This window comes from Portunus trituberculatus, chromosome 21 (assembly GCF_017591435.1).
Source record: "Portunus trituberculatus isolate SZX2019 chromosome 21, ASM1759143v1, whole genome shotgun sequence".
In the NCBI taxonomy this organism is placed as follows: Eukaryota; Metazoa; Arthropoda; class Malacostraca; order Decapoda; family Portunidae; genus Portunus; species Portunus trituberculatus.
This window is the reverse complement of record NC_059275.1, coordinates 7556055-7572012: the sequence shown is the minus strand read 5'-3', so window position 1 is coordinate 7572012 and position 15958 is coordinate 7556055. Positions and strand designations below refer to the sequence as shown.

Below are 15958 nucleotides of genomic sequence, written 5' to 3'. Positions count from 1 at the left end.
CTGCCTTCTACACACTGGGCAACCTGTCAAACCAAAAAACTACAAGAACTTACCAGATGAACGACTTGCATGGTCTTCCCTGTCTTTTCGTCCCTTACAGCTTGAGGTTTGATGATCAGTTCCTTCTCACGCTTGGTCCTTGCACTCCTATGGTCACTGGAGAAGTCTGGGAAGTCTTCCTTCTCTCTTCCCCACTGGTCTGAATTGCTGGGCCATTTCTTGTACACGACCTTCCTGGAGTAGGTTGTCGTCTTGCCTGTCTTGGGATCCACTTCTACTCTGGTGTATGTGCCATTCTCCAGTGGGCCACCAGTCTCCAAATGGCTAAAGTGTCTGTCTGATGAAGCTCCTCCATGATGCCTCTCATAATTGTCATCCTGTCTGTCACTCCACCCACCTCTGCTTCCCTGCCCAGAGCTGGAGCGAGAGTCCCAGGTGGATGTTCCAGACTCCACGTGTGTTCTGTGTCTAGTAGAACCACTGTGACTTCCCCTGTATGCTTCATCTCTGCCTGAGTCATCGTGTCCTTGTCTTCTGTGGTCTCTATACTGCCAGTCGTCATTGTCTTCGTACCTCCTGGAGGTGCTCTCGAACTGCGATCCTCGGTAATCTTCCTCTCCTCCTCTCCCATATTCCCTCGAGTGATGAGTTCTTGCATTTTCACCTTCATTGTATCTTCTGTCATCATATCCATCCTGATGGCTCCTGTATCCTTGGCCACTTGCATATCTGTCATCATGTGTTCTACCCCATCTGTCATCATATCCTTGGCTTCCAGAGGATCTTCTGTCCCCGGATCTTCTGTCTTCATAAGTATGACTCCACTGACTGCTTGATGCACTTCCTCTACTATCATACCCATCACCAGCAGGGCCGTGGTGATGGCCGCTTCCTCCCCTTCGTCCAGTAGAACCAGCAGTCTCATGTGTTCTTTCCTCATAGCGAGTTTCTTCTCTGTTCCTGCTTTCTGTGCCTCTGTTGTATGATGGCCTTCCTCTCTGGTCTGACCACCCAAACCTGTCTCTGTCTGTGTCATCCTGATCCTGCACTCTAGTCCTTCTTGCATCATCTGTCCAGTACGAGCCGTCGTGTATCTGCGTCACAGCTCCTCCTTCATGAGTCCTGCGGAAGTCGTTGTCTCCTACCTGGCCAGAGTGCGTCCTCCTGGTACTGCTGTCAACGGTGTAAGTTCTGCTGTGCTCTCTCCAGCTTTCCTCTCTCCTCCTGTCTGAACCAGAATCACCCCACCGGTTCTCGCCATCCTGTCCTGAAGAGTAATTTTCCTCTCTCCTGTCTGAACCAGAATCACCCCACCGGTTCTCACCATCCCGTCCTGAAGAGTAAGTTTCCTCTCTCCTGTCTGAACTAGAATCATCCCACCGGTTCTCGCCATCCCGTCCTGAAGAGTAAGTTTCCTCTCTCCTGTCTGAACCAGAATCACCCGAACGATCCTCACCATCCCGCCCAGAGGGGAAGGTCTCGTGCGTCTCCCAGCGTCTGTGAGTTTCCACAGGTTCACCATCATTGATTCGTGTGGAAGAGCGGTTCTCAGTGTAGGTGCGTCTGTACCCGCCTCCTTGGCCCCACCTGCCACTTGGGACATTGTCGGTGTGGGTCTCCTCATTCACTGTCACCTTTCGGCTCTCATGGTGTGTCTCTTCGAAGGCTGAGGTGCCGTCTGGTGATTTCCCAGAGGAGTGGTGCGTCCTCTCATAGTGGGTGATGACGCGGCCGTCCTCGTCTTCGCCCTCCTTGATGGGGTCATGTCCTGATTCAGCTTCATTGAACTTTGAGCCATCCGAGGAGGAGTAAACTCTCCGGCTGACGCGAGAGTGAGTCCTTCCATGCACCCGGCTGCTGCTGTGACCACCGATATCATGACCGCTGCCCTCCTCGCCATCACTGAAGCCTGAATGTGACGATGAGGAATGTGAACTGGAAGATGATGATGATGATGACGATGATGATCCACTAGAAGATGATTCAGCCTTTTCATATGTTGTCTTTTTCGTAGTCTTCTTCACAGTCGTTACTTTCTTCTCTGTTGTCACCTTGGTCACCTTGCTGCCTGACTCATCCACTACACCAATTGGAGACTTGGTGGTGGGTTTCAGGTCGTCTGTGGATTCAACCTCCAGGTCCACCTCTGGCCCTGTGAAGTGGTCTGGGTAGATCTTGGACAGTCGTAGATTGAGTGGGTTGATGAGGTGTGGGTCAATCTCACACTCCCCAACACCTGTAAAATTTGTGGAGAGTTTAGTTCACAGTTTAAATGATGAAAATATGGAAAAATAAGTTAACAGCTTTGATGACGGAAGTGTTGAGTATTTAGTTCACAGTTTAAATGACGGAGATATGGAAAGGTTGACAATTTAGGTGATATAAGTTATGGAGAGTTTAGTTCACAGTTTAAAAGATGAAGGCAAGGAAACATAAGTTAATAGTTTAGATGAGGAAAGTGTTGAGCATTTAGTTTACAGATTAGATGAGGAAGAAGGTCCATAGAGATTAGTTCACACTTCATAATTGATCAATTCAGATATGATATACTGAAGACATGTACTGTACTATTGAAAGTAAGAACAAGAACATCTGAAAAAATGGGTTGGGGAGATGGGGAGATGATCTATTGAGACATGTGTTGTAGTGCATAGGAATATGGAACAATAGAGATGCTTGAAGAGGTGATATATCGAGAACATGTATAGTATGGGGAAAGTAAAGTAAGGACTGGAGAGGTGATATACTGAGAACATTTTGCAGTAGTATGTGAGGGTTATAGAGCTGTGGAAATCAAAATTAATACAATGAGAACATGGGCTGTAGAATATGTGAGAATAAAGGAAGTAGAGATAGAGAGACTGACAGTAAGGAGACAATCACTGTACTCTATGAGAACTAAGAACATCAAAGCTAATATATATCACAACAAACTTTGAAGCAACTCACCATCAATTTTGGGATGTTCCGTCATGTAGAGCAGCCACTTGCCCTTCTCTTTCCCATTCTCCACCTGGTGAGGCCACTGCACCTCCACCTGCAGCTCATCCACCCGCCAGGGGCCTCTGTTGTCCACTACGTATTTGTGGATCACTTCAGTTCCAATTTCGTCCATGTACTTGATGGCTGACTCCCCGACAACCTCACCGCCATAGAACACTTGCTCTGGTGTAGCAACGCTGGAAATGTGGCTTGTTAGTTTCTTGGTGTGCAAAACAGAAGACAACAATATCTACTTTGCCTTAATCACTGTCAGATTCTAGATGGCTTGTTACTTTCTTGGTGTGCAAAAATGGGAGGCAACAATATCTGCTTTGTCTTAATCACTGTCAGATTCTAGACACACTCAACATGATGGCCAATGAAATGTTTTATCTCTCACTGGATACTTGAACTGTTTTAGCTCTGTATGTCATAAGTGAAAACAGGAACTAGGTATTTCTATAAACATGAAGAGACAATGAAATATTGAAACTTGAAGTTTCTATTGAATGTCAAGAATGAATACAGGCAATATTGTGTTAACTATATCAGATCAATGTATCATGAATGAATAAAGGAACTATACTGAACATGACAGAGCAATGACATTATTTAAACTCAATTACTTTTGAGATCTAGTAATAGAAAATATGATGAGGCAATGAAATATTTGTTTTTTTGTTTTTCATTCCTACACATACCCATTGATGGAGATTTCTGCTCTCTTGATGACCTCCACCTTGAAGGTCAGAGGTTCTTGAGGCGTCAGTTCAGTGGAGGAGGAGTTTGCTTCCACCGTGAAAGTAATGTACTTGGAATCAAATATTTGCCCGGACTCTTTGAAGTTCAGTTTGAGCGGCCCAGTGGTGTTGACGAGGGGGTTGTCCAGGTGACACTTGATGACTCCTGGTGATATTTTGGTGCACTCATATATCCCAATCTGTAAAAAAGGGATTCATCTTAATGTATTCAAGAATGTGTTTCACTTTTACTCATGCAACATTTCACAGCTCTAGAAGTAATGTATGAAATATTTATCCTCTCAGAGTGGTTGGTGGTAAGGAAAGTTGTGCTAAATAGTTGTGAAAGGGTTGGAGAGTCACACACAGCTGCTGATGTGGAAACAGAACTCAGAAAACTAGACCAACAAGCAACATACAGTGACCAAACACAAACAGGTACACAAGCTGATATAGATAACCTGATAAACTTTCAACAACAAAGAAAAGTGTCATAACTCAAGATTAAACCAGATTGAACAGCACACACACACACACACACACACACACACACACACACACACACACACACACACACACACACAGCTACATTAATCTGTTTGCGGACGATGCAAAACTGTGCAGAGTCATTAAACAAAAAGAGGATTGTGAAATACTGCAGGAAGACTTAAACAAGATCTGGAAATGGAGTAAAAAATGAGAGATGAAATTCAATGAGGACAAAAGCCATGTCATGGAAATGGGAAAACATGAAAGACGACCAGTGGGAATCTATAAGATGGGAGATGGAGTAGAACTAGAAAAAGTAAAAAAGGAAAAGGACTTGGGAGTGACAATGGAAGAAAACAATCAACCGGTAAGCCATATTGATAGAATTTTCAGAGAGACATATAATTTGCTAAGGAATATTGGATTAGCATTTCACTATATGGACAAAGAAATGATGAAGAAATTCATAAGTACTAAAATAAGACCTACATTGGAATATGCAGGAGTTGTGTGGACCCCCAACAAAAAGAAACACATAAGGAAATTGGAGAGACTACAAAAAATGGTTACAAAGGGATGACATATGAGGAGAGACTAAAAGCTATGGATCTACCAACCCTGGAACAGAGAAGAGAGAGAGGGGATCTGATACAAGTTTATAAATTGATTAACAGAATGGATCAAGCGGATAATGAGAAACTAATCCTAAGAGAAGAATATGACATTAGAAGCACAAAATCGCATAGTAAGAAACTGAGGAAGGGAAGATGTCTGAGAGATATTAAAAAATTTAGTTTCCGCAAAGATGTGCTGAGACTTGGAACAGTTTGAGTGAGGAAGTGGTGTCATGCAACAAGTGTGCATAGTTTTAAAGAGAAATTGGGTAAGTGTAAATATGGAGACGGGGCCACACGAGCATAAAGCCCAGGCCCTGTAAAACTACAACTAGGTAAATACACACACACACACACACACACACACACACACACACACACACACACACACACACACTGGACAAACAGTTTCAGTCTGACCAATCCTTAGCTGGAAGCTGAAGAGTACAAAATACAACAAACTCCACCTCTAAGATTCATTGGTCATATATCAAAACAACAGAGAGAAATTGATAGAAAAGGATTAAGGAATACAAACACATACTCTAGACAAACAGTTCTGAGCATAGCAACACTCAGTAAGGAGGTTGAAGAATGCAAAATGATATCAAATCCTTTCTCTGAGACTTCAATTACTCACCTCAGAATCAGTGGGATCAAAGAAGAGTGCCTCGTTGTGCCTGACATAAAGAGTGGTCATGTAGGCTGGTTCCTTCCTGTTGGTCACTTCCAGCAGGAGAGGCACTGTGTCATACTCTCCAAGACGCAGCAGATAGACACCCCTGCTGGTGTCCTCCTCCAGCTCTAGGCTTCCTGTCACATGCAGGTCACTGTTGCAGATGGTGTCGTTGCCGCAGTCCTTGGCAAATGTTCCTTCAAATTTCCTGAAAGATAATCGGTAAATGTTCCTTTAAATTTCCTATAAGAGAAATAGCAAATGTTCTTTCAAATTTCCTGGAAGATAATTGGCAAATGTTCCTTCAAATTTCCTACAAGAGAAATAGCAAATGTTCCTTCAAACCTTTTAGAAGAGAATCAGAAAAATGTTCCTTCAATTTTCTTACAAAGAATCAGCAGGTGTTCTTTCAAATTTCCTACAATAGAATTACCAAACATTCTTTCAAATTTCCTATTAAAGAGTTAAAGTCATATATTGCATTTCATTTGACAACTGCCACTGTGTGAAAAGTCAACAAGTGTTATGTATTGATAAGTAATACCCAATAGTTTCATTATTTTTTCATACAAGTGCTTGAAGCTTTATTTGGAAAGTTAAAGGGTGTTTTGCCATTCTTGAACCATCACAGGTCTCAAAAGATAAGAAAGTAAACACTCATGAATCCATCCAGCAAAATCCATTCATAAACCATAAATATGAAGGTCAAACTGAAAAAGAATACTAAACAGTTTTTACTACCTGAGTGCTCCCTTCTGGTTGAGGATGGGGTACTCATTGATGTTGGGCAAGGGGCCTCCCTCAGGCACCGGCCTTGGCTCCTTCTGAATGATCTCATATGTCAGCTTGAACCGTAAGGCACGCAGGATGTAACGAGATCCTTCCTGAGGGTGAAGGAAGTGGAGAATCATAAATTATGAAATAAATACACAAGGCTTTTACATATTTGGTCAAGATAAATTTTACTGCATTTGAAAAGTTCTACTGTGATATTAATGAGACTGAAAGGCAGAGAATCACAAAGTAGAAAAGAAGCAAATCAACCTAATGTATTACTTAATGTATTTGCTTATAAGAAAATTTACAGAGTGGCAAACTTTGCAGTAAAATTAATAAGTTCCCTCCTCAGGAATGAAGAAGCAAAAGAATAATATAAATAGTAGAAAAAACACAATACTAAATATTTTTATCTATGAGAAATCTAACTTTGAAAACTTAACAGTAACGTTAACAAATCTCTTCCCTAAAAGTGAGGATAGAAAAGAATCACAAAAGACACGACAAATGAAAAAAAAAAAAAAAATGTGTTATAAGCAGTGAAAAGGCCGCAAACAAACATCCGAGTCTTAAGCAATACAAAGGACAACAAGGTTCCTTACCAAGAGATACACAATTTCCTTGGAGCACCGGAACCTGCCCATGTCTTCTGGCCTGAGGGTAATGTTGCGGTGCACCTCGCTGGGCTCATTGGGTGTGCTGTCTGCAAACCGGACCCTGGGCAGCGGCCGGTCCTGGTATGGCTGTTCCTCAATAGTGTAGTGCAGCCTCAGGCCAGTCCGGGTGCCTGCATCGTTGTCCATCTTGAAGCAAGCATCAAACGAGAAGCTGCAGAACAAAGGTAAGCATGTTAGTTTTATTCCTTAGACAGATGGAGGTTATGAGGGGACCTGACAGAAGTATTTGAGTGATATAGGCACTATAACAAAGAGGACATGAGCAAAGTTATTAGGATCAGTAGCCAGGATAGAACCAGAAATAATGGGTTTAAGCTTGAGAAAATCAGGTTTAGGAAAGAAATGGGAAGTAACTGATTTTCTAACAGAGTGGTTAAGGAATGGAATGGACTCAGTAATCATGTTGTTAGTGCTGAGCCAATGGTGGCTTTAAGAGAAGATTAGACAAATTTATGGATGAGAGCAATAGATGGAATTAAATAGTTTTGCTCATACAGGGACTGCAAAGTGTAGGCCTGACAGCCTCTTGCACCTTCCCTCATTTTCTTATGTTCTTGTATGCATTGAGATGTTAACAGGAGCGGCTGAGAAACAAGCAAATGAAAAGTAAGGTTTGATTGGCTAAACATGGAAAATCTAAAAGAATAACAGCAAATATAATTGACTGATCCCCTCACAAAACATTAGAGCTAAAAGAATACTTGAGCTAAGAGAAAGTGAAGAATGAGGATAGGCACCCCACCAACACCCAGGAGCTCACCAGGTTTCAGAGGAGGTGAGGTCTTCCCGGCAGCCTTTCCTGGTTGGGTCGATGTTGTCCAGCTGGCCTTTAGAGTCCACCTTAGTTTCAATGTCAATGATAGGACGTGCTCTGTAAAATGTGAAAAGTAGAGTTGTTCATATACTTTTCAGCCTAGAATATCCCAGTAATGTCTGATACACAATTCAATCTATCTATTCCTCTATCTACATGCCAGGCTGGAAAGGAATAGAATATCGAGAAGACAATGAATGTTTAGTTATCACTTCACACATGAACAGCCTCTGGAGTAGTTCAAGTGCATTAGTCTTTCCTGTATGTGCATTTTGTTTGACATACTAGGATAAAGAAAATTTCATCATTAAACTAATAATAATAATGTGAGACTCATCAGTGTAAAAAAACTTACCTAAGGAGGAGAACTCTGTCGCTGCAGAAGGATGATGTGAGGAGGTCAGGGTAACCGTTGTTGTCCAGGTCCATGCCGCTCAGGCTGTACCCAAAGGCGTTGTATGTCTCCCCGGGAATGTCCTCTGCACGGATGATCTGCAGAGATGCGTCACATGTCGGTTTTGGGGGATTATAGAATCAAACTTAGCCCATTAACTTCCTAACAGTGGCTATTCATTTCTGGCTAAAAATATGTTTATTTTCTTATTTACTATGAATGTCTATTAATGTAAGATGCTTTTTTTTTCTTTGTTACTGTATGGTGTGATAAGAGGACTGGGAAACAGGGTATTCAATTGTGAGATGGGATCAATTCAAACACCGGTGTAGGAAACATGACGCACCTGTGATGGTGTGGTGGAGAGTCCATCCTTACCGCCAAGGTAGATGCGGATGGTTCCCTGGCCCTCGTACGGTGCCCCCACAGCAATGTCCAGGTAGCCGTCACGGTTGAGGTCTCCTAGGGATGTCATGGAGGAACCAAAGCGGGTTTCTCCAGGTTCACCTGCAGTTGTAATATGTCATTAGGTTGTTGATCAATAAGTGTCTTAATGACTGTCTGTCCTTGCATAGTGGCAAAAATACTATGCAATAAAAAAATAAGTTTGATTCAGAATTTATGCTTGGCACAAAATGGAAATAGTAATAAAAAAGTAAAGCAATAATAACAAAATCAATAATTTCTGAGCACATCCTTTCAAGTGACATCCAATCTGCCACAAGTGAACTTCAACAATGAAAGCATTATACTTAGAATAGCACATTTGCTTATGTATTTCAGTGAGGGTTTGAGCCATGCTTGCTCTGAGGCTGTGACAAGCTGGTTTAGACAGAGTATCATTTCTTACACATCTGTACAACACAAGTCCAGCCACACAAGGCAAGCCTTACAGGTACTGGGTCATGCTCACAAGATTACACTTTCAAATTAATCTTCTAACACTCTACACTACAACACATTGATCTAGGACTGCTCCCTCAAGATATTGTAAAGATGAAAGTAACTTTAAAGTCACCATGACCAAAGGCTACATTATGGAAAGCCTACAGGAATACACAGGAAGTCATCAATGCTACAACTATCTAAAGATGACAGTGAATGAGACAATTTGAAACTTTGTTGGTTAGTCTTCTCTACAATAATAGCCTGCAGACAGAGACTAAGACTCTGGGCTACTTCATAAGAACTAACAGGAGCCTCAGCCCACAGACACAGGGAGCTCAAGAGAGAACTACTGCTAGCCTCACAGCACTTCACCTGGGGCACTTTGAGGCAGAGGCACCATGAACTTGTCATATGCAAGACCTAGACCTTGAATGAGAAAGTGGCACAAATTTGTCATTGAGGTTTGTCACCAAATCTCTCACAATAATATCCTGGAACCAAGTCAAGCATAACATTGGATGTGCATTCATTATCACTTATTCACAGCCTTGAATGAGAAGGAGGCACTTGTTTATCATTGAGGTCTGTCACTAACTCTCAAAAGATGTCCTGCAACCAAATTAAACATATACATTTCAGCTGACAAAAGAATATCACAGTTAACTTTAACAACCAACTGATACATAATAGCCTCTGAGATACATTTGCATCATTCCTTCCTGTTGCTTCATGAAATCTAAAAAAATGTGATTACATTTAGTCTTTCACTTCATCCCAGCTTTGAATATAATGATTCAGTGCCTCCTTCATGCTGCCATTTGTTTTCAGTATTTGGCTGAGGAAAGATGGCTGGAATCTGTGGTTCATAATACTATGTCACTCTGCTGCTTATCAGTTATCTTTGAAAATTCATATAAATACGTACTTCTGATTTGGAAAGCAAGATTGAGTGCATCTGAAAGTAGATCATGATAAAGGAAAGAGGATGAGAAGGAGATCAAAAGAGGAAGATCAGGAGAACGATCATGATAAAGGAAATCAAAAGAGGAGGGCCAGGAGAAAGGAGGAAAATCTTGGGAGGAGGAAAGGGAGATGAAAGGAAAAGGATAAACAATGTATCTATCATGTCAGACCTTCTATCTTGGTGAATGGATGGTTTTCCTGGAAACCTCCATCATTGTTCATGTAGACATAAATGGCACCACTGGCCCGGCTGTTGTAGTAGAAGGGGGCACCCACCACCAGATCATCGCGCCTAAAAAAAGGGAGAAGTTAGTATGACTCTAATCTACATGGCTAATGGAAGGATTACATTACAACCACACACATATATAAAAAGAGATAAAGATCTGCCAGGCTTTATATTCTTAACTCAAGACCAAAATTTCCAAGTCAACAAAAACATCTTCTTAAATGGTACTCACTCGTCACCATTGATGTCAAGAGCCAGGACTTCATAGCCAAAGCTGGAGGCAAACATTTCTCCGCTAAGGATGAGATCCACACGTAGCAGACTCACTCCTGTCTTCTCCCGCCCAAAGAACACAACCTGGCCTGTTTCCTTTGATCTTGGGGCACCGCTCACATATGACATGTAGTTACCAAAGAAGCGTCCAGCAGTTACTGAATAGCCTGTGAGGGAGACGGAAGTGTTAAGGCTGGCTGTATGTGTGTGTGTGTGTAATTCACTGTTTGATCTGCTGCAGTCTCTGACGAGACAGCCAGACGTTACCCTACGGAACGAGCTCAGAGCTCATTATTTCCGATCTTCGGATAGGTCTGAGACCAGGCACACACCACACACCGGGACAACAAGGTCACAACTCCTCGATTTACATCCGTACCTACTCACTGCTAGGTGAACAGGGGCTACGTGAAAGGAGACACACCCAAATATCTCCACCCTGCCGGGAATCGAACCCGGTCATCTGGCTTGTGAAGCCAGCGCTCTAACCACTGTGTGTGTGTGTGTGTGTGTGTGTGTGTGTGTGTGTGTGTGTGTGTGTGTGTGTGTGTGTGTGTGTGTGTGTGTGTGTGTGTGTGTGTGTGTGTGTGTGTGTGTGTGTGTGTGTGTGTGTGTGTGTGTGTGTGTGTGTAATTCACCTTGGTCTTCTGCTAGTCACCCAGCCAGTCTTCCCCATTACGGAGCGAGCTCAGAGCTCATAGACCGATCTTCGGGTAGGACTGGGGCCACATCAACACACAACACACACTGGGAAAGTGAGGCCACAACCCCTCGAGTTACATCCCGTACCTATTTACTGCTAGGTGAACAGGGGCCACACATTAAGAGGCTTGCCCATTTGCTTCGCCGTTTACTGGGACACGATTGTGAGTCGAGCGTGCTATCCACTACACTACGCGGTGTGTGTGTGTGTGTGTGTGTGTGTGTGTGTGTGTGTGTGTGTGTGTGTGTGTGTGTGTGTGTGTGTGTGTGTGTGTGTGTGTGTGTGTGTGTGTGTGTGTGTGTAAGCTTGAGAAATCTAAGTTCAACAAAAAAATAAGAAGGAACAGGTCCTCTTCTTGTTGCTTCCTTTATCTTTTCATTTTCTAGTGTGTGTGTGTGTGTGTGTGTGTGTGTGTGTGTGTGTGTGTGTGTGTGTGTGTGTGTGTGTGTGTGTGTGTGTGTGTGTGTGTGTGTGTGTGTGTATTTTACCTAGGTAACTGTATTTGTCAACAGGAGAGTCAGCTTCTGTGACGGGGCCGAAGTACTGTGTCTTGTCCCTAATGAGGTAGTTATCGGATGTGTTGGAGGTGTGGACAGTGCCTCGCCAGGTGAAGGGCCCCGGCACACCCAGCACCACCTCGTCCTCCAGCAAGATGCCGCTGGTCCCCGCCTGGCAGAACCCATACTGTAGATGGCCACTGGAAGGGACAGATTAGGAGGGAGTGAAAAAAACTTGCTGCTAATAACAATAATGATAAGCATAACTTCAAAGAGGCATAAAACATCTTAAATACTGGAGGCATAAATGGTTGGCAAGTCCTAAGATCAATTTGAAAGTCCTTATATACAGCAGCATACAGGTACAATGAATGAACACTGTAAGACAATGGCAAAAGCTCACCTGCTGACAGGCTTCCCCTTGCAAGGCTCCAGTTCCTCCAAGATATCAAGGTTGTCAGACAGGATGTAGCAGAGACCGAATCCCCACTGGAAGTCCGGTCCCTTGTTGATGTAGCGATGGGCACACACCTGGGGATGCAGGGCAGAGTTTTATATTGTGCATACCAGTTTGAAGATATCTATAAAGCAGGGTTAAAGTTCAAGCTAACTTAATGTCAGTCTCCATGGTTCTGGTTGACCAAACGCACAAGCTGGTTGCCAAAGTGTACACATGTATACCACAATACATTAGAGCCTAAATCATGAGTATGATTTTAATAACTCAACTTTCTTAATTTATTTGAGGCCCTTTTTCCTTGATATAACCAGACAGTTCCTCCTAAACTAAGTAGCTACTTAACTAATAAAGTCAGTAACACAAAAGTATACATCTTACAAAAATCAGACAATTTTTCCCTCAAATAAACATTCCTCTGACAACACAAGAGCCACCAAAGTATTAAGCTTTAATCCCTACAATCTCTCTTATACCAAACTTTCCTCCTCTGCTTCCCTTGCTTAGACATCATACCTTCCAATAACACCAAAATCTTCACTGTGGGATAAAAACACTGAATGCTTCTTTCATAGGGTTGCCATATATTAACTATCAAAATTCCGGACATCTTCACTTATACCTAACATAATATTGAAAAATGTGCGGTCTGTCTGGGGCCTGAGTGAACACCACTGGCCAGACAGTGACGGCCGCTGCCCACCAGTGTCACCCACTCAGTATATTTTGGGGCACCTAAAGGCACAGCTCATTTCTAGCAAGATACAACAGAGTGCTGATGGCTTCTTCCTTGGGCACGTAACACACACACACAACACACAACAAAACATTTGTCCCTGACTTTTGGATGATTCTTATTATTTTTAAGGGAACTGGCAATCCAGTGGGCCTTTATTTTTTTTCTCATTCTGTTGTTGCCCTTGGTCAACTTCCTCTGTTGCAAAAAAAAAAAAAAAAAAAAAAAAAGAATAATAACGATAATAATGCTGCTGGTAGTACTGTGCTACTGTACTACTACTACACTCCTCACATACTTCTATTCCCCATTTCTCCCTCCAATCACAACACTTTATGCATTTCAGGTAGGAAACAGCAGGAAATGCCCGGGAAACACTGAGAATTGAAGGAAATTTGGCGAACTAACACGGGAAGGGGTTGGGGTTGGTGGAGCAGGGTCTGGGTCTGGGTCATGGTGGACGCCCGGCGGTCTGAACGGGGATACACATAACAATCACCTTATTTAACACAGTAATAGGTTATTTATCCTTTTGGGTGGTTGATTCTGGCTTTGTATCACTCTTTGGGTCTGGAAGCATAAGGGTGTGCAGGCAAACATTGATGGACTCATCTGGGGGGAAGGCACGTCTAAGGTGCCCCTGTGGCCCAATATTTACGTAAGTAATTCATTTTAAAAATCGCGAGAAGAAAAAAGACGCCCTGACTGGAATGCACTACATTTTTTTACGTAACAAATACTTTAACTAATAACCAAACTATAAAAACCTAACCGGGTCAGTTGTTTACATAGCGATGTCCAACGAACGGTCTCTATTTCAAAAGTAACGGCAAACAAACACATAGTAATTATCAAGAAGGAAAGCACAGCCATACCACATATGTTACATTTTCTGAGTAATAAAAACTTGTGCCTTACAGCCAAATAAAGAAAACACAGATTCTTCGTCGTATGAACATTTTTGTTTTCTATTTTGGTACCATTAAAATTATTGAATGTAAAAATACGAATAGTTAGACTAAATTTTATGGATTAGTATTACTTGGGTCATGTTTTCCGTATTTTTTAAGTCTTACATGAAGCACCAAAACAATCCTAAGCATGCTAATTAAAAAAAAAGTTAAAGTTGTAGAATACCGAAAGTGTTATTACCACGAGAAACAAAAAAATATAGCTAGACACGATTTCATTAGGGATTATAACTTAATTTAGATTCATATCAATAAATAAAATACATAAACAATGCAAACTCAAATAACAAAGGAGAAAAAATCGTAATGTAGACCCGAAGTAGTTTTTTTGCATCTGTTTCTCACCACCTCCATCTCCCCTCCCTTCCCTCCCATATTCTTCACCACCCATCCACCTCCACCGCCTCCACCCACTCCAACACAGCGAGCCCTTTAAACACCTGTAAACACCTGCAAACCACTCGAAAAACGTCATAAATCACTGGGCAGTAGAGTGAAGGGGTGGTGCTGGCAGGGGTTGGCAGGTCGGGGAGCCTGGGAATCCCTGGTGGTGGTGGTGGTGGTGGTGGTGGTGATGATGATGATGATGATGATGATGATGATGATGATGATGATGATGATGATGATGATGATGATGATGATGATGATGGTGGTGGTGGTGGTGGTGGTGGTAGTGTGTGTGTGTGTGTGTGTGTGTGTGTGTGTGTGTGTGTGTGTGTGTGTGTGTGTGTGTGTGTGTGTGTGTGTGTGTGTGTGTGTGTGTGTGTGTGTGTGTGTGTGTGTGTGTGTGGATGTGGTGGTTTTGTGTGTGTGCAGTGGTGGTGGTGGTGGTGGTGGTGGTGGTGTGTGTGTGTGTGTGTGTGTGTGTGTGTGTGTGTGTGTGTGTGTGTGTGTGTGTGTGTGTGGCGGTGGTGGCGTGGCATATATTGTTAAGATAATGGTGTTGTAACTTCGCCAGAGAGAGAGAGAGAGAGAGAGAGAGAGAGAGAGTGTGTGTTTGGTGTTTTAACTTAACAGCACATCACTAATACAAAAATAAATAAATAAATAAACAAATAAATAAAATAACTATAATAAAATGTTCTGATGTGCTCACCTTAACATTCTTCTTTCCTCCTCCTCCATCAATCCAGTATTTTTTCTTTTGTTTTGGTTAACTAAAGTAATCTAGAACAAAACCAGACCAAAGTAGCTGCCATCCAGTAAACCCTTCCTTTTCCTCTCTCCCACCATTTCAACCTATAGAAATATGATATTTTTGTAAACAATTATTGATGAGAGTTGAAATTCCGGACATTTGAGGAATTTTCAATATTTTGACACGTGAATTCCGGATATGTCTGAGAAAATTCAGCTAAAATTCCGGATATTTGAGGAATTTTCAATAATCACCCCAGAAGCAGATTTCGACACGTGAAAATTCGAACGTATGACAACCTTATTCTTTCACTGCGGGGTTAAAAAACGCTGGAACCGACGCGGCTAACTTGAAAAGAGAGAGAGAGAGAGAGAGAGAGAGAGAGAGAGAGAGAGAGAGAGAGAGAAAACGCATATTTATCAGAAGAAAGTAAACAACTCAAGATAGTGCAAATAACAAACAAGAAATAAGAAAGAAAACGAAACACTTCATGGGACACCTGCAAAAGTTCACCGAAGCTTCATTTCCTAAGCCCCTCACGCTGCCTGGCACTGACCCCGAGAGTACCTGACAACTGCCTGCTGAAGGAGTGCCGCGCTTGGCAGTCACTCCCAGAAGCTACCTGGCCTGACCTCTTGACACCATCACCCGCGGTCACTTCCTCCTCTTGTGACCTCTTAGATTCACTGATTACTAAAGACTTTACTGTTCTTTCTCTTGTGGTCTCATGGTCTTGTGCTCTCTCTCTCTCTCTCTCTCTCTCTCTCTCTCTCTCTCTCTCTCTCTCGTTTTTTTTCTCTTTTTTTATTGTTTCTTCATCTCTACGGTAAATTCCTTGATTGCTTCACTGATTACTAAACATTTTATTGTTTTTTTTTACGGCACTTTTCCTATTTTTCCTTGCATTTTCATATCTTCCTCTAATTGTTTTGTTCAGTGG

At 42.4% G+C, this 15958-nt stretch overlaps 1 protein-coding gene across 3 annotated transcripts in view; it reads right to left on the bottom strand.

Moving 5' to 3' along the window:
• The window catches only part of LOC123507129 (integrin alpha-PS1-like), a 283961-nt gene that overhangs the window by 3636 nt on the left and 264367 nt on the right, over positions 1-15958 (bottom strand). For all 3 annotated transcript variants that reach the window (XM_045259736.1, XM_045259738.1, XM_045259737.1), the window contains 13 exons: positions 12120-12247; positions 11708-11916; positions 10476-10683; positions 10185-10306; positions 8510-8670; positions 8125-8261; positions 7716-7826; positions 6881-7106; positions 6243-6385; positions 5466-5709; positions 3684-3922; positions 2950-3179; positions 54-2236 (listed from right to left, as the gene is read on the bottom strand). In XM_045259736.1, coding sequence (XP_045115671.1) covers positions 54-2236; positions 2950-3179; positions 3684-3922; positions 5466-5709; positions 6243-6385; positions 6881-7106; positions 7716-7826; positions 8125-8261; positions 8510-8670; positions 10185-10306; positions 10476-10683; positions 11708-11916; positions 12120-12247 — 4341 coding nt within the window. The remainder of the gene's footprint in view (positions 1-53; positions 2237-2949; positions 3180-3683; positions 3923-5465; positions 5710-6242; positions 6386-6880; positions 7107-7715; positions 7827-8124; positions 8262-8509; positions 8671-10184; positions 10307-10475; positions 10684-11707; positions 11917-12119; positions 12248-15958) is intronic.